General features: G+C 40.9%; 1 protein-coding gene across 2 annotated transcripts; it reads right to left on the bottom strand.

The window, feature by feature from the left end:
* Positions 1 to 2085: 2085 nt before the first annotated feature.
* Positions 2086 to 26519, bottom strand: LOC138973088 (uncharacterized). Of its 2 annotated transcripts, none has more exons than XM_070345748.1 (7): positions 26207 to 26519; positions 11128 to 11304; positions 10230 to 10445; positions 9697 to 9759; positions 8641 to 8733; positions 7457 to 7703; positions 2086 to 6865 (listed from the first exon to the last, which is right to left on the bottom strand). In XM_070345748.1, exons 2-7 carry the CDS (start codon positions 11264 to 11266, stop codon positions 5629 to 5631), a joined length of 1995 nt encoding a protein of 664 aa, XP_070201849.1. In that variant the 5' UTR covers positions 11267 to 11304; positions 26207 to 26519; the 3' UTR covers positions 2086 to 5628. The 2 variants fall into 2 exon arrangements, with proteins under 2 accessions (XP_070201849.1, XP_070201848.1); XM_070345747.1 differs by lacking the exon at positions 26207 to 26519 and adding an exon at positions 12174 to 12482.

Genomic DNA, 26519 nt, shown 5'->3' with positions numbered 1-26519 from the left:
GTCTAAGCTTTCCTCGCATTGTTTTGTCATTATCTCCTTCCCTCCTTCCTTCCTTGCTTCCTTCCTTACTTCCTTCATTTCTTCCTTCCTTCCTTCCTTCCTTCCTTCCTTCCTTCCTTCCTTCCTTTCTTCCTTCCTTCCTTCCTTCCTTGCTTGCGTTATTTCTGTATTTATCTTTTTCTTTCCTTCTTTCTTTGTGTCTATCTTTCTTCTATCACATCTTTGCCTCATGTCTGTCTATCAGTTTATCTCTCTGCTTTTTGTGGTTAGATTTGTGTTTCTTCCCTTCTTTCAATCTTCCTTCCTTCCTGTCGTCCTTTTGATCTTTGTTTCTCTCGGTCTGTGTTTGTTTCTTTGTTTCTCTGTTTCTTTGTTTCTTTGTTTCTCTGGGGTCCTGATTTGGCCTATATGGTCCGCTGGACCCAAAAAGCAACAACTAACTAACTAACTAACTTCTTCGTTTCTCTCTTTTTTTCTTTCAATCTTTCTGTCTTTCTGTCTTTCTATGTCCTTCCTTAATTTCTATTAATCACACAATCACCTACTACCCACCTACCTACCGATCTACCTACAAACTAGCACCGGAGAAAGAAAAAAGCGTCACCAAAAACCAGCTACATACGCACTATCCGCGTGAGTGAACCGACTGCACCTTCGCAGCTAATCACAAGGCGTGAAATTGACAGAGGGTCAACCGGTACGGTGTGCTGTGAGGCGTGTCCATCACCGCTAGGGGTACTTGGGAGCGGGAGGGGGTTCGGTGGGGGGGGGGGGGGCAGGGGGGAGCGGGAGAGATAGAAATAGCGTTGAACCCAGAAAATAACCTGAGGAATATAAAACAGACTGGCAGACGGGGAAGGAGGGTTACAGAGAGAGAGAGATCGAGAGAGAGGGAGAGAGAGAAAGAGAGAGAGAGAGAGAGAGAGAGAGAGAGAGAGAGAGAGAGAGAGAGAGAGAGAGACAGAGAGACAGACAGATCATAGAGAGAGAGTGAGGAAGAGAAAGAGAGAGAGGGAGAGAGAGAAAAAAAAAGAGAGAGAGAGAGAGAGAGAGAGAAAGAAAGAGACTGAGACGGAACTTTATTTTACAAGGATAAACATCTGAGGCTGGGCCATTTCTATCTGTCCTTGGGACAATAAACATATAAACAAGCAAACCAAACACTACCAATGTATACTAAAACAGAAATACTATAGAAGAGAGAGAGAGAGAGAGAGAGAGAGAGAGAGAGAGAGAGAGAGAGAGAGAGAGAGAGAGAGAGAGAGAGAGAGAGAGGAATATCAGACAAACTGGCAGACAGACAAATAGAGAAGGACGGAGAAAAAGAGAGGGTGATAAAGCGATAGAGACAGAGATACAGACAGAAACACAGAGAGGGAGAGAGAGATATTGCACTGACAGACAAACAGAGACAGACAGAGAGAGTGGCAGTGGGAGAGAGAGATATTGCACTGCCGACAGACAAACAGAGACAGACAGAGAGAGTGGCAGAGGGAGAGAGAGAGATATTGCACTGCCGACAGACAAACAGAGACAGACAGAGAGAGTGGCAGTGGGAGAGAACATGTAATATTCTGGCATATTCAAAACTTTTCAAGAACGGTTGAAAATACGATCCTATCGTTATGTCTTTAACTTAGTCTGCAGTGTGGGCGGGTTGAACATTTTCAAGATGTTTGGAAGAGGTTAGGGTTGGGAGGAGTCGGAAAAGAAAATAAGAAGAACCGTACGTATAAAAAAAAAAGAGGAAAATGTAGATCCAAGTTGTCCATGTCGTATAATTATGTTGTGCCACACCTCTGTCTGTCTGTCTGTCTGTGAATATGTTTGTATCTGGCCTTCTGTCTTGCTACGTATATCTGTTCGTCTGCTTTTACTCTCTCTCTCGGGGTCCTGATTTGGCCTATTATGGTCCGCTGGACCCGAAAAGCAACAGCTAACTAACTAACTAACTAACTCTCTCTCTCTCTCTCTCACACATAAACACACACACACATACACACACACACACACACACACACACACACACACACACACACACACACACACACACACACACACAAACACACTTTCAAACGTATTCCATTGATCTGATCAACTTTTATTTATCAACATAAATCTCGTGGTATAAAAAATAATCAATATTTCAAACATAAAGCAAAATAAATTGTCAACAATCTTTACAACTCTCATTCATGCCTTCTCCGGCTTAAGATGTATTTATAAGTTCGCACCAATCTTTTAAAACAAAGGTACACATTTGTCATCCATTGAGAATGTACAGTAGCAATAACAATATCTACAAGATGCATTTTCTCGAGAATAAGACACTGTTAAACTGAGCAAATTTGAAACAACAATAAACCATTTTGTTATTCCTCATCAAAATATATTCAGTGTATATTCTAACAACAAAGATAAAAAAAAATTTTGCTTGGAATGAGAAAGAAACAGAGGGGGTGGAATTGGGGGTGGTCGGCGGAGGGGTAAGTGGGGAGGGGGGGGGGCTGTTAAGACAGAGGAATAAAGAGTCAGAAATACATACTGACAGACACCGAAAGAAGAAGAAGAAACAGAAGATATTAATGAATATAACAATTTGGCCTCGTTAGAATACCGCGGGTGCGTGCGTACGTAGAAGGTCATATAGTACAACCGCTCATTTGCATAGGAACTGCGTCAAAACAATGGCATGACGTCACAGATGTATGTAGGGGAAAGACATGTTTGTCATATCTAACAGCAACAAAAAAAAGCTATTTCGTTGACAAGGTGTAACAAAAGGGTAAAATGTGTAACATTACTTATGCAGCTTTGCATAGTGAACAACAATTTATTATCACAGTTTTAATATGAAAAAGAACAAATATAATTAAGATGAAAATGCTGTAGGCTACGAAATAGGAATTTCTGCTGAACACAATGAAGAACTATCTGATATGTTCAACTGGTATCACAGTGCGGCTACTAGCAATAAAACTAACTCTGCTCTACTAAATTACTGTAAGCTCCTTCCGTTTCTCTGTAATGATGTTGTATTATCAGCAGCCCTCAAATTCCAACAAACGGTGTACTCGCCTTTGGCTAGCGATTCTGAAAATGTACTTGCCAGATCAGAAAGCAAACTTTTCTAGCCAAACCAACCGTTTGTTTTAGCAGCTTTACTCGCATTTGGCGAGTAGATGAACATTTCTACTCGCCAGTTACATGTTTCTACTCGCCATGGCGAGTCAAATACTCGCCACTTTCAGGCCTGATCAGGAGGGGAAAAAAAACAAAAAAAACCCCGAGTTTTATCTTTTTCCTCACAAAGAACAAATTGGTTTCGAATAGTTAATGGTTTCGTATGACTGTCTCTGAAATGGTCATTTCTTTTGTTTCTCAAAATTGAGAAACAGTTGTTCTCGCAGAGAAAATGACAATTGAAGAACAAGCAAGAAAGGTTATTATATTGGAACTTTAATTATAGACGAAACGAAACATTACGAGTTGTAATCAGCTATGATTAAATGTTGGGGGTGTCTTGCTCTTTTCAATCTTGATTTTGGAACTTTTATCAGTCTCTCTTTTCGAAATTCTCTTAGCATGGAATGGAACTTTTGATCATAGACGAAACGAAACATTATGAGTTGTAATTAGCTATGATTAAATGTTGGGGGTGTCTTGCTCTTTTCAATCTTGATTTTGGAACTTTTATCAGTCTCTCTTTTCGAAATTCTCTTAGCATGGAATGTAAATTTTCTTTATTTATTTATTTGGTGTTTAACGTCGTTTTCAACCACGAAGGTTATATCGCGACGGGAAAAGGGGGGAGATGAGATAGAGCCACTTGTTAATTGTTTCTTGTTCACAAAAGCACTAATCAAAACATTGCTCCAGGGGCTTGCAACGTAGTACAATATATTACCTTACTGGGAGAATGCAAGTTTCCAGTACAAAGGACTTAACATTTCTTACATACTGCTTGACTAAAATCTTTACAAACATTGACTATATTCTATACAAGAAACACTTAACAAGGGTAAAAGGAGAAACAGAATCCGTTAGTCGTCTCTTACGACATGATGGGGAGCATCGGGTAAATTATTCCCCCTAACCCGCAGGGGGTAATGGAACTTTTAATCATAGACGAAACGAAACATTACGAGTTGTAATTAGCTATGATTAAATGTTGGGGGTGTCTTGCTCTTTTCAATCTTGATTTTGGAACTTTTATCAGTCTCTCTTTTCGGAATTCTCTTAGCATGGAATGGAACTTTTAATCATAGACGAAACGAAACATTACGAGTTGTAATTAGCTATGATTAAATGTTGGGGGTGTCTTGCTTTTTTCAATCTTGATTTTGGAACTTTCATCAGTTTCTCTTTTCGGAATTCTCTTAGCATGGAATTCTTTTTTAATTAAACGTGAGCATGATAACTTCTTGGAATCGGAAGCAAAGAAAGCAATCGCTGGTTGTATAACTGAAGCCACAAAGATATTGGCTAAGCTTTCCTTGATGTTCATGTGTTTCTGATTTCCACGAAAATCGAATTATATAGTCATATATTGAATCAATTCTTGATTAAATGTAAAATTCGAACGATCAACTCCAGAACACAGGAGAACAAATAATAAATGATTTGACTAAATGCAAAGCTGACTGAATAAAACGTAAACCAGAATTATTGGTGATACATGTACTGACTAATGGCAAAAATATCTGATAAAATTCCATGTTGGTAAACTTGTTCTGCTCTATAAAAAGGGAAGAGTGTAAGTACAAAGGGCAATTGTATAATGAATATCTGCATAGCTATTTATGTAGTTGATAAGCGTTATGGGTCATCACTGTAATAATTCAACGAAATCTATCTCTTTCAACAAAAGTGCATCGAGAGCTTTAAAAGTATAATTCCAAATTGATTTTACAATGAAAGCTATTATCATCTTTTTGCATCCGGGTAACGTAACTTTAGCGTATCACATGACAATCTGAACTCACGATCGGCCTCAAAATAAATCTATATCCTTTTCGTGATTAAGTGCGAATGTCCTTGGTAGCTGAATACGATACGTTAACAGTTTTCATGGGAAGCAGACTGCGTATACAATCACTGCAATACTGGCATAGCAACAATGACGAAGCAAGATTTAACCTACGTCCGGTTAAAGTGCTTGTCTTCCTCCAATCAAATGACGAACAAGCTCTGACTCGCTCGTGCGTTCTTCAGACATTGAAATGGAGGTGTTTTTTTTCTATAGGCATGAAACATGGCGACTGTTTCTGTCTTCTAGTCTACAAGACAAGTCTGGATATGACAACAACAACAAAATCCAAGATTGTGAGTCGACTGAGATCTTGTTTCAAAATGCCAGGAGAGCGTTCAACTGAATTACTACCAACAAAATCTCATGCACACTGTGCAAAAACCAGTTCTGGTCAAAATCGCGACCGGCAAGTTTTTTAACAACAAACTCTTGTGTTTGTTGCACAATTGTTCAGGGTTTTGCCGCGTCACTTTTGGAGACAAACAATCCTGCCTGGCTTGACGTCAGTACTGAAAGTGACGAAGCCGGAACTTGTGCAAAACGTCACACAACAATGTGAGATCACGACAATGACGTCACCCGTTCTCACGCACAAGTCATTGGTAGTCGAGACACGGGTATTGTCCAGGTACCCACGCGCTCTGGGTCACGTTGCCAAGGGCAACACTTTGGTACGGCTGCTGGAGGCAATAGTGCTGCTGCTGTTGAACTTGTTGCTGCTGTTGAAATTGCTGCTGTTGCTGCTGCTGCTGCTGCTGCTGCTGCTGTTGCTGCTGCTGCTGCTGCGGCTGAACTTGAAAAAAATGCTGCTGATTCTGGTAATTGCTTTGGTAGACTTGAGCATTGATTCCCGATGAAACTGGCCCAGCGTATTGATGAACAGGCGTGGACGACGGTACGGGAGACATTGTATTGGCGTGGGGAGACATTGTATTGGCGTGGGGAGACATTGTATTGGCGTGGGGAGACAAAGTATTGGCGTGGGGAGACATTGTATTGGCGTGGGGAGACATTGTATTGGCGTGGGGAGACATTGTATTGGCGTGGGGAGACATTGTACTGGCGTGGGGAGACATTGTATTGACGTGGGGAGACATTGTACTGGCGTGGGGAGACATTGTACTGGCGTGGGGAGACATTGTACTGGCGTGGGGAGACATTGTACTGGCGTGGGGAGACAGGGCTGGAGACATGTTTGGGTGCGGGACCTGGACGGAGCCGTACGCCGGGGTGGACTCCTGCCACCCGTAGCCACCCGCCTCAAGCACGGTCACGGGTGTGTAGCTTGGAAGCGGCGACTCCCTGGCAACCAAAGAATCACCGTGCAGGGTGGCGCTGGAGCCCCACAAGGGCAGATCACTGCTGTCTAAAGAGTCATAACTCTGGGATCGCTCGCGGGTGACGTCCCCTTCCGATGAGCACTCGCTGCGAGCGTATTGTTGCGCCTGCGCATGCGCACGGGCTAAGACGATCCCGGCGGCGTTCCCCATGGTCTGGGCAACATCCGGGCAGGAGCTGTGATGTCTGGGGAACTGCTGACGCTGCGTAAACGGCGAAGAGGACGCGGAGGAGGGGGTGGAGGAGGATTGAGTAGAAGAAGAGGAGGAGGAGGCAGAGGAAGGGGGATGGGAGGTGTTGTGGTGGGGTCGCCTCAGGCCCATCAGGTGGCATGCCGTTGGGGAGGAATACGACCTTGACCTGGAGAGGTCAGGAGCGGAAGTGCTGTGATCCGGGGACTGGTACCCCGCCATGGTCAGCAGCTCGCTGAACTCCGTCATATCCGGCGTGCTCTGTGCTGTCCTCTGCATGCGCATGATGACGCTGAAGTTAAATCTGAAAAATGAAGAACAATCACATTATTTATAATTCTGTAGAATTTTCAAACAAACAAAAAAGAAGACCCGATGTTGGTAGTTTTGAACATTCACTTTTAGATATGGCCAAATTTCGTTTTCTGGCGTGTGGTTTTTTTAAGGTTCAAGATTGGATGTATTCATGATCTGCCAAGTTTAGAAGAGCTGTTTGGTAAATGGACAGTGTAAAAAAAACTCTGAAACTTTTGCAGTCTAACTGTTACATTCTTCTTTTTTGTTCTGTTCGGGTTTTTTTTTAATCTTCTTTCCTTCATTCTTTCTTTCTTCCTTTCTTTCTTAATTATCTGTTTTCGTATTTAAAAAAAAATCCTTTGGTCATTATTATCTTTCCTTCTGTCTTTCTTTCTCTTTCGTTTGTTTCATTCATGTCTTTTTTTTCTTTGATTTCTTTCTTTCTTCTTTCTTTCTTTCATCTTTCTTTCTTTCGTTCTTTCTTAATTTCTTGGTCAATTTCTGTATGTCTTTCTTTCTTGTCTTCTTTTTTCTTGCTTTCTTTGTATCAATCAATCACTCTCTACTTCTCTTTCTGTACACAAAAATATATTCTCACTTGTAAGTGTATCTCTTTCCATGGACCTTGGACAGGATCATCTTGTCGTAGTAGTATCTCATGGCGCGGCTAACTTTGTCGTAGTTCATGTTAGGCTTGTTCTTCCTCCTCCCCCATTTCCTCGCGACGCCTTCCGGGTCAATCATGCGGAACTCTCCTCCAGAGCCCACCCAACGGATGATGTCCTCATTGGTACTGTCTGTTAGGAGTTCCAGTAAAAACTGCCACAGCTGCACCTGTCCGCTACCTGTTTTGGGTTAAGATTAAAAGGGTGAGGCTAGTTTTTAGTGAAAATTATCTGTTCGGGTGTTTCTTATTAGTGGGCGATGTTCATTTTAAGTGAAATTTATCTTTTTGTGTGTTTCCAATTAGTGCGCGATGTTCATTTTAAGTGACTGTGGTACCGTAATTTTCTTTTTCTCTCTCTCTGTCCCATTTATATTTTATCAATCAATCAATGAGTCTTATATCGCGCATATTCCGTGGGTACAGTTCTAGGCGCTCTGCAGTGATGCCGTGTGAGATGAAATTTTATACGGCCAGTAGATTGCAGCCATTTCGGCGCATATTTACCTTTCACGGCCTATTATTCCAAATCACACGGGTATAGGTAGACAATTATTAACTGTGCCTAAGCAATTTTGCCAGGAAAGACCCTTTTGTCAATCGTGGGATCTTTAACGTGCACACCCAATGTAGTGTACACGGGGGGAGGTTCGGACACCGAAGAGAGTCTGCACTGACACAAAGTTGACTCTGTGAAATAAATTTCCGCCGAACCTGGGATCGAACTCACGCTGACAGCGGCCAACTGAATACAAATCCAGCGCGCTACCAACTGAGCTATATCCCCACCGGGGATGAGATTCTTGTTGTTCTCAATGAGCATTTCTATCTTTCTCTCTTTTTCTTTCTCTTTCATTCTTGTTTTTTTTTCTTGATGAAAATATGTTTATAACTATAAGACCGCTAAAATGTAACAAAGGAGTATTGGTATTTTAACCTCTTCTCCGGTGGACTAGAATGCAGTATTGGAAACCGACCACATGCACACAATAAAACACGAGGAAATGTAATGCAGACAGACATACAGAAAGAAAGGAAGACAGAAGAAAAGAAAAAAGAAAGAGAGAGAAAGATCGAAGGAAAAAAGGAAGGATGAACAGATTGAAACACGTGTTTACCTGCTAGGATAAACGAAGCAATTTCCCTCATTTTGTCACAGTTCCCACCCTTGCTTGACGCAGTTTCTTTGGTAGCATTTGATGTGAACAATTCTGGAGAAAGAAGAATCAAAACTATCCATCAGAAACCAAACATATCAAACATGTCAATAAGAAAAACACACACACACACACACACACACACACACACACACACACACACACACACACACACACACACATACACACACACAAACTGTCGTATCAAATTGTATTCATCTGGAGATTTAATCAAATCTTCGTTATCCTATATCTGACGATGCTCACTGTCAAGATTGCTCACAGTACATTTGCACCGAGATAAACCGAATGTTCATGCTTATTGCGCACTCATGTAAAAAGAGGGTAGTGGGATAGAAGACAGGAGGCGGAACAGGAAAAAGAAGTTGGGGTTGGATTTGGGTGTGTCATAGGAGGTCCGGGGGCGGTTTGAGGTAGCATCACTTGCGATAGAATCTAAGTCTGATGAGCACTGTGATCAAATGTCCGGGCTTTTATCATAGGTACAGATTTCCATGTTAAAATGTGTAATGCTATCGTCAACATTTTTCTTTGAAGAAATGTACAGCATTCAACGTTCTCCTTGCAATGAACTGACTCTACTGGACTTTGAAAGTCGGCTTTTATTCAACAGCTGTAGTGCAGGTTCATAAACAGGAACAGCTTGGTCACATACCCGTTTCAGAATGTACTTAGCTGTGAAAAGGGGGGTTCATACTGGGTTTTTTTGGTCATTATTGACAGCGCAGCAGGCATACCATTCTTACATTCATGCTTCATGCAATGACCCATTTTCAATGCCTAACGGTGCCAAATAGAGCTGCAACTCAGAATGAGAAACATGCTCCACGGTCTACGAATTCTGTCAGACGGGCATGTATGTGTGCGGTGCGTTCACGGGTGAATGATCGAGGGCGAGGGTAGAGGGGAGGGGCTTGGTTGGGGGTAAGCGTAAGGTGGGGGAGGAGAGGTGTAGACGAGGCGGCGGAGGATCAAAGGAAGGAGTGAGTAACTTACCTGTCAGGTGTGTGGAGGTGTCAGACAGGGCGGGGCTGGGGGTCTGTCGGCACTCCAGGGAATCTGCAACAGGAAGGAAACATAAAAAATGAAAATAATATACTGTTTGAAAAAGAAAGCGGAAAGGATGAGCGAGGGTAATAACGTTTTCTGTGTGTTTTAATGTCCGTACGTGCAGCTGATGTCAAGCGAGAGTGTGCACCTACATGTAATGGTTTTTTTTCCCCAGCATGTCAGCAGTACCCTCGTGAGGAACATTTAAGTGACGCTCTCTCTCTCTCTCTCTCTCTCTCTCTCTCTCTCTCTCTCTCTCTCTCTCTCTCTCTCTCTCTCTCTCTCTCTCTCTCTCTCTCTCTCTCTCTCTCTCTCTCTCTGAATGTGAAACGAACAGGTTGGAAGAATTGACGAAAACGAAATAGATAAGAAGGAAAGACGACAACAACTTTGTCAATGTCGACAACCGAAACCTACGACGATGACAAAACGAAAATAATGCTAAAAATCCTCAATCCTAAACTCAAATCTCCCTTTACCTGGTGTTCTGGGTGACGGATGGGGAACCGCTTCCAGCTGAATGCACTCCATGATGTCATTCAGAAGTTCCGACGATGCTGCGTCACTGCCAATGACGTCAGGAACCACGCTTCCAGTGGAGGATGAAGGACTGAGAGCGGAATACTGCTGCATGCTCTCCTCATAGCTCGGGGGTCCGCGAAACTGACCGCTGTCGACTGTGAAGTCTGACAGTACTGTGGGATAAGGGAAAAACAACTTATTAAACGACAAACTCGCTTCCTCCCAGTATAAAGCTAGCAACAACAGAGTCTCGCTACCCAGGTGTGTGCGTTTTTAGTTGTAATCCATCACCCGCATTTAGGGCAGAATGGCCGAGGTCTATTACGTGCCAAAGAGGTGACACGGGGTGGGACATGGATACTGTCTGTTAGCCTGCACGTTAAGTTAACCCTTGTTCGCCCCGTCCTCGGTCAAACATATATACTAATATAGTGACTTACTATGGCAGAAATCAAACGTAGGACAATGGAAATGAAACGATCAGTCCATGAGTAGAACTATTATTTTTCAAGTTTTACTCTTACCCCCCCAAAAAAGCAACATGTGAAGTACGTAATCGATAGAACTAGAAGTGTTCTGATTCCTACATGTAAATGCTTCCGAGGAAAGTTGAGCTATGAATATATTGTTTTCCTTGCGGTAAACTGAAGTTGGATGGACATTCACTTTGCATTAGTCAGCAGCCTATCTCTCAGACAAAGAGACAACTTCACTACACTGCGCTACTCAACGAAAGTCTCCGCACGCAGACTATACACTAAACACTTGAGCTATCGGAGATCCTCTTCTTAACAGAGTGGATCCTCGATGTCTCACGAACATAATCCCACCACACATGTTCTCTCGTTCTCTTACCTTTTGTGTTATCTGTTTCAGAAGGAAAGTAACTCATGTCGGACGGGTTGATGTCAGAGTTAAGGATTCTGAAGAACTCTCCGGTGCATGAAGGTACGGTTTGGTCCAGCTCCAGATCAAAGATGGCGTCTTGGTACATCCTTGTGTGTGTGATAACTCGCTGATAACTTGTGTTATCTGCATGAACAAGAAAAGCAACACAAACTCAGAAATCTGGAAGGAAATGAAAGCCAAAGAAAGAAAGTTGTAAAGAAAGACAGACAGAAAGAAAGAGTGTACTCGCTGGTAACTTGTGTTATCTGCATGAACAAGAAAAGCAACGCAAACTTACAAATCTGGAAGGAAATGAAAGCCAAAGAAAGAAAGGTGTACATAAAGACAGGCAGAAAGAAAGACTGTGCTTGCTGATAACTTTTCTTTGTCTATGAAAACAAGAAACAATCACAAACATAAGTTTCAAACAAACTGAAGATGGTACTCATGAGAAAGTATGAGAGGAGTAAAAAAAAAATAAATAAATAAAATAAAAGGAATGAAATAAAGCACACAATTTACATGAAAGACACTTAAAGTTAATCATTTGTGCAAATTTGTGAGAAGACAATTGAAGAAGTTCCCGTGTTCTCATTACAAAAAAAGTTAAGAAATACAAAACAAGCAACAACAACAAAAATAAAGAATTAAATTGAAAAAATGAAAGCAAAAAAGAAAGAAAGAAAGAAAGAAAAGAAAAGAAGATAAAGTTATAAAAAAAATTTTTTTAAAAGCGAAGTAACATTAACAGGAGAGTACACTCAAACACATAGAACTTGATATTTGTTAAGTCGTGATGGCTGGAATAAAAATACTTAACAAACTTCGACGATTAGTCTACTGTTCAGGTTGTTTGTTTGTCTTTTTTGTTCTGTTTGCTGTAATGTTGTGTGATGTTTTTGTGTTTTTTTTTTTTTGCTGCTTTTTTTGCGTAACTGTTTGCCATCATTTCGCCGACGGTGTTTCTATTTTTTTAAAGTATCATTTCGACACCAGAAGTGTCAGACACTTACCAGAACGATCATAAAAGTTTCCAAACGATATCCCTTCAATGTAGTGACAGCTATAGTAGTTCCTTTTCTTTTCTTCCTAGAGCGGCGTGTAGCCTATGTTTTCCACTTCTCACTTTCAAGTTCTTTTTTTGTTGTTGTATGTAAGCACAATCTTACGTGCTGTTACAATTTCACGACAAAACCACAACACTTGTTCTCCGAAGGCAGACGGCTCACAACTGAACTTTTCTCAAGTCGAGCTTTCGTTTTGTTAGCGCTGAGGTGTAGGCTACCAACCACAGAATCATACACTCTTCAGTGAATACACAAACCGACCGTGTGTGTGTGCGTCGGCGTGTTTTTGTGAATGAACACAAGCAGCCTGAGCTCACCAGTCACACTTTACGTCATCAAGCCATAGAGTTATTTCCCATGTCACAACGTTGACCGAGACTATAGTCAACTAGCGTCGCGGTTGTAGTGGTGAGGTTTAGCTCTGTGAACGCCAAAACAAGGTCACGTCTGCTCACGCCGAGTAAAAGGTTTGTTGGAGAGGAGGGATTTTGGCGGGCGAATAAATGGACGAGTGGTGGGTAGATCAAGGTGTGTTTTTGCGGTGAGGGTGTTATTATAACCGTATTTTGCTGCGCTGTACACCTAATAGAGGGCACTGTGTAAGCGTAATATGTGGTCGTATTACTATTATACATGGAGGCGTTGGAGATATATATTTTCAAGTTGCCCGACAGGTGCTTGAAGAGCCTATAAGGTCAAGACAAAATGAAGAGTGCTACTGGTCACGTCATATGATTCTAGATCTCTAGTTCAAACCTCAAGTATTTTTTCGGTTGTGCCGATGATATATTGGCTGTTGTAAAAATGATGAGGTTGATGTCGTCATTGGTTTTATTGTAACATGTGACAATATATCCAAGGTGGCTGTTACAGCGTACGTGTTTGACTGGTACTAAAAAATCAATGACGCACTCGTGACACACTCACACACTCACACATATATACACACACACACGCACACTGCACACATGCACGCACGTACGTACACACAAACACACACACACACAAACACACACTCACACACGGCACAAACACTAACACACACGCACACACACACACACACACACACACACACACACACACACACACACACACACACACACTGACTCTCTCTCTCTCTCTCTCTTTTTTTTCTCCTTGTAGTACCCACTTTTGGGTGAGGGCTAGAAGTAATAAAACAAATCAAATCAAGATTTGTCATTGTCATATATACATGTGTGAAACTGAGGTATAAATGTGACGCTGACAGAAATGCTGTTTTCTTAGGAGAACAAAAAAGAAATACAAGACGAAACAAGATCTGAACACACTTGTTCTGTTGTAGGCTATTGTCTATGATTAATTGATTGATTTTGTATCTGTTTATTCATGTATTTGTGAATTTGCTTATCTGTTCTTGAATAAATGAATTAATTGATTGATTGATTGATCTATTTATTTATCTATTTATTTATTTATTCATTCATTTATTCGTTTTTGTATTCATTCATCCATTTCTCCATTCGTGTATTATTTTTCATCCTCAGTCATGCCGTTCTATCGGGTTGGATAGCAATTAAGGCACAGCGCATGTGTCACGGTACATCGAGCCCAGCACTATATCGCCTGCGCGGATCAAAGCTACAAATAATATATGCGAGTTTAGTCAGTTTGGGCATTTCAGGGGAATCGAAAATGTTTCACGTTCTTGTGAAGATGCGCAGGTGTGAAAAATGAACATAGAAAAGTCAGTTGAGCAGTAGGCTACCGGTGAATGTTTTGAAGACGTTGCACATAAAAACAGATAGGTAATCACACACACACACACACGCACACACACGCACGCACGCACGCACGCACACACACACACACACACGCACACGCACGCACGCACACACACTCACACACCCACACGCACGCACACACGCACACACACCCGCACGCACGCACGCACTCACATACACACACACACACGGACACACACACACACACACACACACACACACACACACGAATCTGTAGGTCAAGGGGACATTTGGCACTCCATGCTAGCAGAAAATAAAGCATGCCAAATCCTCATCAAAAATCAAACGCAAAAAAAAAGGATGGAAAATGAGAGAGAGAGAAAAAAAACAGAGAAAGAGATAAAGAGAGAGAGAGAGAGAGAGAGAGAGAGAGAGAGAGAGAGAGAGAGAGAGAGAGAGACCATACCTATTGACCCTCCTTTTCTTATCATGTTACCTTAATCAAACAAAAAACAAAATGTTGGACTAAAAAAGATGTCGACCCACGTACGCTATTTCCCTTCTCGTTTTCACTGGAGACAAACCTATTCAAGTTTCGTCGACCTTATCATACTAACACTCAATTGCACCTTGAAGCACGCCTCATGCATAAAATCTCTCTTCCAAATCGGTCTCCCGTTCAAAAGGGGATTCAGTGCAACTCCCAGTAAAAACTCCGAACAAAAAGCCGCAGACAAAAGCTAGTTCAACACCGATAATCTTCCAGACGACCATTTGTTTCACTGAAGCAGACGACACCGAAATATACAACGCCCACTCGCTCTGTTTTCCACTACACTCGCGCTCGGCCAGACTACGTTCATTCACAACTTGTATGACCTTTATAGGTCAGAGGTCACGAAGCCTGTGCGTCATCAGGCGAACTCGGTGTATCGTGTTTTGATTGGACGTACACCAGCGTGCGAGATTAGGACTGATGTGTACTATACAAATAGACTGGGGGCCATTGTTGTACTACTAGTGTGTGATTAACGAATGTATTACATATCGTATAGTCGTGGCCTTGAAAACTTGTACAGTGGGCGGTGTCGTTTGCCTTTTATGGTCAAGGGAAATTGATAAAGTTTTGTTTTTGTTTGTATAAGACAGTGTTGTGTCGTGGCTTCGGATTGGTTATATCATGTATTTAGGTTACCTTAAACGAACAGTCGTAGTTTTGTTTGTGTTTGTTTTGTTTTGTTTTGCTTTTAATAAATGTTTAAATCCCGCTTGAGGCATGATAAATCACGCTTGATGCATGATAAATCACGCTTGAGGCATGCTGCTAAATCACGCTTGAGGCATGCTAAATCACGCTTGAGGCATGATGCATAATGAGTGTTTTGCTGAGTGAGGTTGTCATTGTTGTTATCAGTTGTTAAGGGGATTTTTTCCAATCAGTAGGTTTCAATTGGTTTGCTTGCAATGTCTTAGTTGTGGCTAGCGTGTTTTTCATGAGTTACTTATCTCTTTTCAGCTTTTAGTTTTTGAATGCATCCAGTAGAATTGCTTCGGTATGCATGTTTTGTTTCTGTCTCCAAATGCTCATTTACAAAATGTTGTTGTGTCACGCCACCTCTCTGTTCTTTGGTTATATTCTTTTTTTTTCTTCTTTCTTTTTGTTTTGTTTTTTGTTTTTGTTTTTTGGGGGGTAATTTAATTGATTTGTTTGGCTTGAGATTCGTCGTGTATTGTATGCTTAAATTAATACTACATTAACTTGTAACAATCGCTTTGTTGTTCAGACCTACCGAAAGCGATTCAACAGAATGTTTAAACATGTTAAATGGTAACAATGATAATAATGTTTAGATGAGCGGGAGCGAGAGTGACAAAAACAGCAACAACAGCGACTTGACAACAACAACAACATCAAAAACAGCAATAAAAACAAGAACAACTAGAACAAAAAGAGCAAAAACAACTATACTAGTGTTATTACTACTAATTCTACTACTACTACTATTACTACTACTACTACTTCTGCTACTACTACTACGACTACTACTATTACTATTACTACTACTACTACTACCACTACTACTACTACTTTCACTACTACTACTACTAATTCTACTACTACTACTACTACTTCTACTATTGAATACTACTTCTAATTCTACTTCTACTACTACCAATACTATACTACTACTACAACTACTACTAATACTACTACTACTACTACTACTACTACTACTACTACTACAACTATTATACTACTACTACATCTGCCCACAGGCTCCTCCTCCTCATTTCTATTACTTATTATAATCCTACACCTACTGCTATAAAATACTATGACTGTACTACTGCACAAAAAGCGGTAGCAATATCAACGATGATTAAACACACACTTGCTCTCCCGAGTAAAGTGCGTCGCAAGTTAAAATGTGTCTTAATCATGATGTATATAACTAACACCTTCACGCCTCTGCTGTTTTTGCTTTACGCTTCGCTTGCTGAACGTAAGCCGAGTATGAAAATCACTCGAGTGTGACCCTCTCCAAGAGTCTTCGGAGTGAAACAAAATCCGGGAGCGTTTTCTTGTACACACACATCTGGGTTTGTTTGTTTGTTTGTTTGTTTGCTTGTTTGCTTAACGCACAGCCGAACACGAAGGACCATATCAGGGCGGTGCTGCTGGGACATATAACGTGCGCCACACACAAGACAGAAGTCGCAGCACAGGCTTCATGTCTCACCCAGTCACATTATTCTGACACCGGACCAACCAGTCCAAGCACTAACCCCATAATGCCAGACGCCAGGCGGAGCAGCCACTAAATTGCCAATTTTAAAGTCTTAGGTATGACCCGGCCGGGGTTCGAACCCACGACCTCCCGATCACGGGGCGGACGCCTTACCACTAGGCCAACCGTGCCGGTATACACTTCTGGGTGAAGTGGAGCGAATTTAATGCTCGTCAGTCGCGTAAGCGTACAAGGTCGGAGACTGTCGGCCGGGAAGACATGGATAAAATAAAAGTAAAAGAACAATTCGAGTTGTTTTACAAACACAAACACGTGCGTGCGTACACACAGACACACGCATATACACACTGACGCACGTACGTATGTACATTGAGGATATCAGAACGCACGCGAGAGTGCGCATTCACATACACACACACACGCACACACACACGCACACACACACACACACACGCACACACACACACACACACACACACACACACACACACACACACACACACACACACTGTCGTATCAAATTGTATTCATCTGGAGATTTAATCAAATCTTCGTTATTCTATATCTGATGATGCTCACTGTCAAGATTGCTCACAGCTAGTACATTTGTACCGAGATAAACCCAACACACTCAAATATTCACACGAAGACTGTTTTCTCTCAATTTAACGTCAACCACGACCTCAAACCTCCAGTAAACACGCCAACTCAACCCGTTATAAGTAAAGATGTACAGACGCATACCAGTGCATGTATTCGTACAGCCTGGGTGTACACCACCTAGTTTATACACCCTACACTCACTGAACTCGGGTAGAAACACAGCTGATTCAGGGCGCGTTACCTACCCACAAACACCGTTTAACAATACACGTTTCGTGATTGTGTGGGTGTCTGGCAGAGAGAGAGAGAGAGAGAGAGAGAGAGAGAGAGAGAGAGGACTCACACACACACACACACACACACTCTCTCTCTCTCTCTCTCTCTCTCTCTCTCTCTCTCTCTCTCTCTCTCTCTCTCTCTCTCTCTCTCTCTCTCTCTCTCTCTCTCTCTCTCTCTCTCGGTCTATCTATTTCAGTGTATGTGTGTTGGACAATCTGTTTGCATGACTGTCTGTCTGTCTGTCAATCTGTCTGTCTGTCTGTCTGTGTATCTGTATGTCTGTGTGTCTATCTGTCTATCTCTCTCTCTCTCTCTCTCTCTCTCTCTCTCTCTCTCTCTCTCTCTCTATTATCTAGAATCAAGCACTTTCTGAATTTGGAAGCCAGGAAATTATTCTTTAATGCTCATATTCAGTCTGTTATTGACTACGCGTCTACCTTGTGGGACTCGGCAAGTGAAAATTCATTCAAACCACTAATTAGATTACATAAGCGAGCGCTTAAAGTAGTCTTATTAAAGAAAACAACCCTATCTGAGTTAGACTACATGAACTTAGGCATTCTTCCTCTGAAGGCAAGGCTAAGTTATAATAAAGGTACCCTTATGCATAAAATTATTCATGGATGTGTACCTCAAACCATATTTTCCAAATTCACGTTAAAAACTTCACGCCAATTGATGAGACTGAACATGCCTCTGCCTAGGATTGACCTATTCAAATCTAGTTTAGTCTATTCAGGTAGCAGTCTCTGGAACACTCTTCCGACAATCCTACGGCAAACTAGCAGCACAAACGTTTTTAAGACCAGATATACGTCTTATCTCATGAAGTCTAAATAAACATCTGTTGTCGCTAGAATGGTTGTTAAAACGAACAACCGGTGCTTTTTAACAATGTATTATTATTTTTATATACACTGATTCTTTCGAATGCAGTGTATGTCAATGGGCATGGCACTTACAACGTTGTTGCGTCAGTGCAATCTACTCTATAATTCTTAACTCATGTCAAATGAACTTACATTTTTCATTTAAGCAATGTATTGTATGTAAATTGATGATATGTTCTTACTTTCATTTCTATTATAATCATGTAGCAGTAGTTTGTTTTCTTTACTTGCTTATTCTTTAGCAATTTTAGACTAGTCCCTCTTTAGGGCGAGGGCCAGATGTAAAAAAGCAGATCACTGCTTACTCTATTACCCTCGTAAAATAAAGAATTGTTCTTGTTCTTGTTCTTGTTCTCTCTCTCTCTCTCTCTCTCTCTCTCTCTCTCTCTCTCTCTCTCTCTCTCTGTGTAAGAAAGGACCATATGGACCTAATGCTATCATCCCTCAGTACAGTAATAAAGTTTTCGAGTTCTCTCTCTCTCTCTCTCTCTCTCTCTCTCTCTCTCTCTCTCTCTCTCTCTCTCTCTCTCTCTCTCTCTCTCTCTCTCTCTCTCTCTCTCTCTCTCTCTCTCTCTCTCTCTCTCTCTCTCTCTCTCTCTCTCTCTTTCACAACCCGGTGTTAGTTAGTTCACGCGTAGTATTTTCTTTCTACATCTGAACCCCCTATTTAAAACCTCAACAATTACAAGAAAATAATTTCCTAGAATTGAGAGAGGCACATTTGCAGACATCAATCAATCAATATGAGGCTTATATCGCGCGTATTCCGTGGGTACAGTTCTAAGCGCAGGGATTAAATTTTTATTTTTTTATTTTTTTGTTATGCAATTTATATTGCGCACATATTCAAGGCACAGGGATTTATTTATGCCGTGTGAGATGGATTTTTTTTTTGACACAATACATCACGCATTCACATCGGCCAGCAGATCGCAGCCATTTCGGCGCATATCCTACTTTTCACGACATTCTGAACAGGAACACTGAATTCTTCAAAGGTGAGAGGTAATTAGTAAATTTAACGAGACTTACCTTAATATTGGGGGAGGGGGGACACTGAACAGGTGTTCGCTCGTCAGTTTGTATACCCGAGTAGAACCACAGCTGATCCAGTGCAGTGTTACCTCCGGACAAGTAACGTCTAACAAGGACACAGCGTGCTCTGGTGTGGGTGTGAGAGGGGTAGGTCGATTTTATTCAGTGTTACAATAATGTTTTGGTGCGATCACTGGGTTGGGTTGGTTTTTACCAAGACTTGAAGGCTACCTTTGGCTAGTGCGTTGGTTCTTTGAAAAGTTCTCCGAACAGTTTTGATTTTGTGTGATGTTTTGTATCGCTTCTGTGAATGATCAGGAAATTACGATATATGACGTGACTGTGGACAGCGCGCACTGGCTTACTGTTCAATGGACATGAATTACTGCCCTTTCCATGAACAAAATGCAGATCTGTTTAGAATATTGAATATCTCGTCCTCCTCGCCGTATACTGTGAATTGTTACATGTCATGTATTTTAAATGACATTTTGTTTAAACCAATTGATATATATATATGTCAGTAGCGACTTCTGCGGTTGATTTACTTTATAAACTAACAACTATTAACAACGAACAACATTGCTCCCACCATACGAAAAGCCAATCAATCAATCCATTAGTCATTTGATCATATCATCGAAACAACCAATCCATTAATTCATCAGTCACCCTAACAATCAGTCAATCGTTTGGTTAATCATTCAATCCAACAGTTTACAAACAATTAAATCATTCACGGTTAATCTATTAAGTCATCGGTTAATTAATCAGTCACTAACAAGACAGGGAGGGGGGGGGGGGGGGTCGGGGGCAGTCTTCTGTCGCGAGACCAACGATTACAACAACTTCTTCTTCTTCTTCAGCGTTTCAGAATTGTCTGGTTACGTGTGAGCTCGTTTGCCCATTTGGGTTCCCCACACTATACTCTGAGAGCATAGTCAGCTTCACTCCGCTTTCGTTGAGTAGGCATGCTGGGTATTTTCGTGTTTCCATAACCCACCGAACTCTGACATGGATTACAGGATCTTTTCCGTGCGCACTTGGTCTTGTGCTTGCGTGTACACACGAAGGGGGTTAAGTCACTAGCAGGTCTGCACATAAGTTGACCTGGGAGATCGGAAAAATCTCCACTCTTAACCCACCAGGCGGCAGCGACCGGGATTCGAACTCACGACCTCCCGATTAGGAGGCCGACGTCTTTCCACCACGCCACTGCGCCCGTCGAAATTACAACAACAACAACAACAACAACAACAACAACAACAACAACAACACAAAAATAAGATAAACAAAAAATCTAGACACAAAAATAAAATCAAAGACGTGACGCAGTAGACATGAATTAGTAAAATAGTATAGGCTACTCAGTTGCATTTCTTTCTTTCTTTCTTTCATTCTTTCTTTCTTTCTTTCTTTCTTTCTTTCTTTCTTTCTTCACATTTGGTGATTGAACTGTTGAGTAAAGAAGGCTTTCTTTAGATATTCAAAATGAAATCCAAATAAAGAGATACAGAAATACAGTTAAGAACAGACAGGCAGACAAATATTGAGACGCGGAAGCAGACACGCAGACAGTGAGGGAGGGAGTGGATGGGTGTGTGTGTACTAGTTTTTTTTGTGTTTGAATATATCTCAAGAAATGAATGTATTGTTTTGTCAATAACAAACGTTCCAACAACCTACCTTTCTTGGTTTTTGATTCTGAATTTTGGAACGTTGGCTTTCTCTTTGTTTTGGGAATTTTTCAAGAAATTAATATTCCCAGCATCCCGGGCATGATTGTAAAGAAGGCTGAAACGTGTGTGGTCTAATGTTGCGATGACATGCATTATTCCAAACGTCCGTGTATGTGATGATAAATAAACGCTTCGTTCGTTGGCTTGTTTCTTCTGTGTGTGTCTGTAAATGCGTGTATTCTGTGCGCGCATGTGTGATGCTCTACATGTCTGTCTGTCAGTCTGCAATACGATACAATAACAATACAATAACTTTATTAATCTCTAAAAGAGAAATTGCATTGCTGAGCTTTTGTCCCCCCTCCCCTTTTGTCTGTCTGTCTGTCTGTCTGTCTGTCTGTCTGTCTGTCTGTATGTGAATGCGTGTATTCTGTGTGCGCATGGGTGATGCTCTACATGTCTTGCTGTCTGCCTGTCTGTCTGTCTGTCTGTCTGTCTGTCTGTCTGTCTGTCTGTCTGTCTTTCTGTCTGTTTGTCTGTCTGTCTGTTTGTCTCTCTGTCTGTTTGTCTCTCTGTCTGTTTGTCTTTCTGTCTGTTTGTCTGTCTGTTTGTTGTCTCTGTCTGTTTGTCTCTCTGTCTGTTTGTCTCTCTGTCTGTTTGTCTTTCTGTCTGTTTGTCTTTCTGTCTGTTTGTCTCTCTGTCTCTTTGTCTTTCTGTCTGTTTGTCTCTCTGTCTGTTTGTCTCTCTGTCTGTTTGTCTCTCTGTCTGTTTGTCTTTCTGTCTGTTTGTCTTTCTGTCTGTTTGTCTTTCTGTCTGTTTGTCTTTCTGTCTGTCTGTCTTTCTGTCTGTTTGTCTTTCTGTCTGTTTGTCTTTCTGTCTGTCTGTCTTTCTGTCTGTTTGTCTTTCTGTCTGACTGTGTCTCTCTGTCTGTTTGTCTCTCTGTCTGTTTGTCTTTCTGTCTGTTTGTCTTTCTGTCTGTTTGTCTCTCTGTCTGTTTGTCTTTCTGCTGTCTGTCTTTCTGTCTGTTTGTCTTTCTGTCTGACTGTGTCTCTCTGTCTGTTTGTCTCTCTGTCTGTTTGTCTTTCTGTCTGTTTGTCTTTCTGTCTGTTTGTCTCTCTGTCTCTTTGTCTTTCTGTCTGTTTGTCTCTCTGTCTGTTTGTCTTTCTGTCTGTTTGTCTCTCTGTCTCTTTGTCTCTCTGTCTGTTTGTCTCTCTGTCTGTTTGTCTCTCTGTCTGTTTGTCTCTCTGTCTGTTTGTCTCTCTGTCTCTTTGTCTTTCTGTCTGTTTGTCTCTCTGTCTGTTTGTCTCTCTGTCTGTTTGTCTTTCTGTCTGTTTGTCTTTCTGTCTGTTTGTCTCTCTGTCTCTTTGTCTTTCTGTCTGTTTGTCTTTCTGTCTGTTTGTCTTTCTGTCTGTTTGTCTCTCTGTCTCTTTGTCTCTCTGTCTGTTTGTCTCTCTGTCTGTTTGTCTCTCTGTCTGTTTGTCTCTCTGTCTGTTTGTCTCTCTGTCTCTTTGTCTTTCTGTCTGTTTGTCTCTCTGTCTGTTTGTCTCTCTGTCTGTTTGTCTCTCTGTCTGTTTGTCTTTCTGTCTGTTTGTCTTTCTGTCTGTTTGTCTTTCTGTCTGTTTGTCTCTCTGTCTCTTTGTCTTTCTGTCTCTCTGTCTGTTTGTCTCTCTGTCTCTTTGTCTCTCTGTCTGTTTGTCTTTCTGTCTGTTTGTCTTTCTGTCTGTTTGTCTTTCTGTCTGTTTGTCTTTCTGTCTGTTTGTCTCTCTGTCTGTTTGTCTCTCTGTCTGTTTGTCTCTCTCTGTCTCTTTGTCTCTCTGTCTGTTTGTCTCTCTGTCTCTTTGTCTTTCTGTCTGTTTGTCTCTCTGTCTGTTTGTCTCTCTGTCTGTTTGTCTTTCTGTCTGTTTGTCTCTCTGTCTGTTTGTCTTTCTGTCTGTCTGTCTTTCTGTCTGTTTGTCTTTCTGTCTGACTGTGTCTCTCTGTCTGTTTGTCTTTCTGTCTGTTTGTCTTTCTGTCTGTTTGTCTCTCTGTCTGTTTGTCTCTCTGTCTGTTTGTCTTTCTGTCTGTTTGTCTCTCTGTCTGTTTGTCTCTCTGTCTGTTTGTCTTTCTGTCTGTTTGTCTTTCTGTCTGTTTGTCTTTCTGTCTGTTTGTCTTTCTGTCTGTCTGTCTTTCTGTCTGTTTGTCTTTCTGTCTGACTGTGTCTCTCTGTCTGTTTGTCTTTCTGTCTGTTTGTCTTTCTGTCTGTTTGTCTTTCTGTCTGTCTGTCTGTCTGTCTGTTTGTCTTTCTGTCTGTTTGTCTTTCTGTCTGTCTGTCTTTCTGTCTGTTTGTCTTTCTGTCTGACTGTGTCTCTCTGTCTGTGTGTCTTTCTGTCTGTTTGTCTTTCTGTCTGTTTGTCTTTCTGTCTGTTTGTCTTTCTGTCTGTTTGTCTTTCTGTCTGTTTGTCTTGTCTGTCTCTTTGTCTGTTTGTCTGTCTGTCTGTCTGTGAATGCATGCACTTAATATAAACTTAGCTTGTTGTGTTGTCACAAATGTTTATATATAGCATATATATATATAATATATACATGCCACCCTGTATTTCTTTAATAAAATCTTGTTTAAATCAATGCGTGTATTATGTGTGCGCATGGGTGATGCAACTACATTTTTAGCTGTCTATATGTCTGTCTGTCTGTGTCTCTGTGTGGGTTTTTTTATGCTCATGGGTGATATTCTACATTTTTAGCTCTTTCAATTGCTATGTTTCACTCAGGCAGTCTATCTGTCTGTCCGCGCGTCCGTCTGACTATCCGTCCATCAGTCCGTCTTCCTGCGTGTTTGTCTCTAGGTCGTACGATGTTTATTAGATCGCGTGGCTTTGAATCATCTGGGTTCGCGATTGTCATTTCAAAGTTGCTGATAGGAGTTTCAAGTGCTTCGTATTCTTTTCTCGTTTCTTTTGAGTGCGCATGGGTGATATTCTACATCGTTCGCTCTTTCTTCTCAGAAAACAACAGCCGTTCATTTTTATTCGCGGGGGGGGGGGGGGGGGGGGGGGGGGGATACCCTCTCTTCAAACAACATGATACCTCTAGTGTTTTAGCTTCTGAGAAAATAATTATGACATTGGTTTAGCTCCTGAGAAAATAATTATGACATTGCTTTAGCTCAAACGCATTTTAGGATTGTGTCGTTGTTGCAAGTTTGTGTGTGCACATTATTTCTTCTCACATAGTTATATTGGTCGGCAGAAAAAGTGTCAATTTACGGAAACATCTTTCCCGAGGATACAACGGGGTTTTTTGTTTTGTTTTTGTGTTTTTGGTTCATGATTTGTACTCTGAGCATCAGTCGGGAGTGCAGGAAGGAGGGAATCAAATGAGATGTGTGTAGGTAAAGTACTAGTGGGACGAGAAAAAAACAACAACAAGTAAACTCAGAATGTGAAGAATATAAGAATATAAGACCAAACAAAAATATATGTTGGTTAAGGGTAACGTGACCAAAAAAATAGGGCCGACAGTGTTGGTTTTTTTTAGTCTTGGCATAATGTGCCAAAGGTTGTTTTGTGTGGATTTTTTTTAGGGTCGGTGGGAAAAAAATAAGGGTCGGTCGGGTTACCCTAAACCAACATAGCCTATATTTTTGTTTGGCCTAATCTGAAAAGAGAAGAGCAATATATCGACGAAACTGAGAGCAACCAACGTGTGGCATTCTGAAGAAAAAAAAAACGTTGATAAATATTTAATATCGATCGGTCGAGCACTGGCATTATTATTATTATTTATTTTTTTAGAAAACAACAACACACACGCGGATTTTTTTTAGATGCGTGAAATAATTTTAAGGAAAAACAATTTACGTTTTTTGTGGTTTTTTTGTTTGTTACATATTTGAAGAAACAAACGGTTCACGAGAATAAGAACAAACATTAACGAACGACATTGAATTTAAAACTAAACGTATCATCGCACCTGGGGACTTTGGGTAAAACATTTCTCACTTGAATACTAATGCAAAACATTTGATCAAATGCATCGGCGTTGGGTGTATTTGTTTCAATAGAAAAATGCCAGTTTCATAAACTGTGATAATTACACATTATAATATATGTTTTGATAAGCACATTAGCAACGCATTTTTGATCATGAATATTTTGAAAATATAGCACGAACATTTCAAGCAAGCCAAACTGACCACATCATTGTGACTTTCTCAATTTCCAAGTAAAAACTAGAGAGAGAAAATAAAGAAGAAGACGGAGAGAAGGAGTTTGAAAGATAGCAAGCGTCTTCGAAAAGACCGAATAGAAGAAAATGTTGCTGAAAGTAATCCAAGTATGATTCACATCAATTGAATATTTTATTGAGAGTTTACCTTCACCCGATAAACATTATTCTGATCAGCGAAGAGGTAAGAATTTTCTTATTTCGATTTGGTGATCAGAATCTGCATGAAAGTGACACGTTTGTAGCATTTCGATGATCCTAATTGTATTCTGTGGGGTTTGTTGGTTAATTTGGGAAACTTGAGTGGTCTTGTATGGGGTTAGAAGTAAATGTAATGTTTGTAATTATACTTCTCTGATAAAAAAAAGGATTTAAAAAAAATGTTATTGTGATTGTTGTACAGAATTAATGAGCATGCCCCACCCCTAAAAAAAAAAAAGTTAATGCAAAAATGAAAGAAAAGGAAATTTATTGTATTGTTTTCTTTTGAGAAAAAAAAAAGAAAAGTAACGAAAGAAAACCCCAAGCAAACCCATCAGCATGAAGTTGTTTTTTGTTTGTTTGTTTTTCTCAAAAGTACCATCATACTATTATTATATATGCAAAGGGGAAAAAAGAAAAAAGAAAAAAATTCTAGACTGAAAACTATTCTCCTATACCCCTCCCGCACCCCTTCAGTTTCAAACATATATCATCGATTCTTTGAGTTTGTGAGACCAAACCAAAGTTGATGCTAAAGTTTTTCACATAAAAAAACACATACACACACACACACAAACCAACAACAAAACTGAACAACAAAGAGTTTCTTACCGACAGTAAGCTTTGTACATGTAGGTATAAGTTGCTTTCGGCGCACCTTCGATCTGATGTGAGAATAATCCACTCCAAGAAAACTCTCCCCCCTGCACTGAAAACTTGTCAAAACTTCACGGCAAAAGTGTCGGATTCCGAGAACTCATCCTGCAGAAATAGAAAGATGCGCAGTCCATCTAGTCTCGTTAATTGCACGCTCAATTAATCAAAATGATGATGATGCAAGTTCAATCAGTCACGACACTTGTTCGATTGAGATGTATGTGTCACTTCACGCCGCGGCCATATTTCATTGTGCGAATAAGTTTGT

Source organism: Littorina saxatilis, linkage group LG8 (genome assembly GCF_037325665.1).
Source record: "Littorina saxatilis isolate snail1 linkage group LG8, US_GU_Lsax_2.0, whole genome shotgun sequence".
Classification (NCBI taxonomy): domain Eukaryota; kingdom Metazoa; phylum Mollusca; class Gastropoda; order Littorinimorpha; family Littorinidae; genus Littorina; species Littorina saxatilis.
The sequence above is the reverse complement of the archived record's forward strand: the minus strand, read 5'-3'. Positions and strand labels throughout refer to the sequence as shown.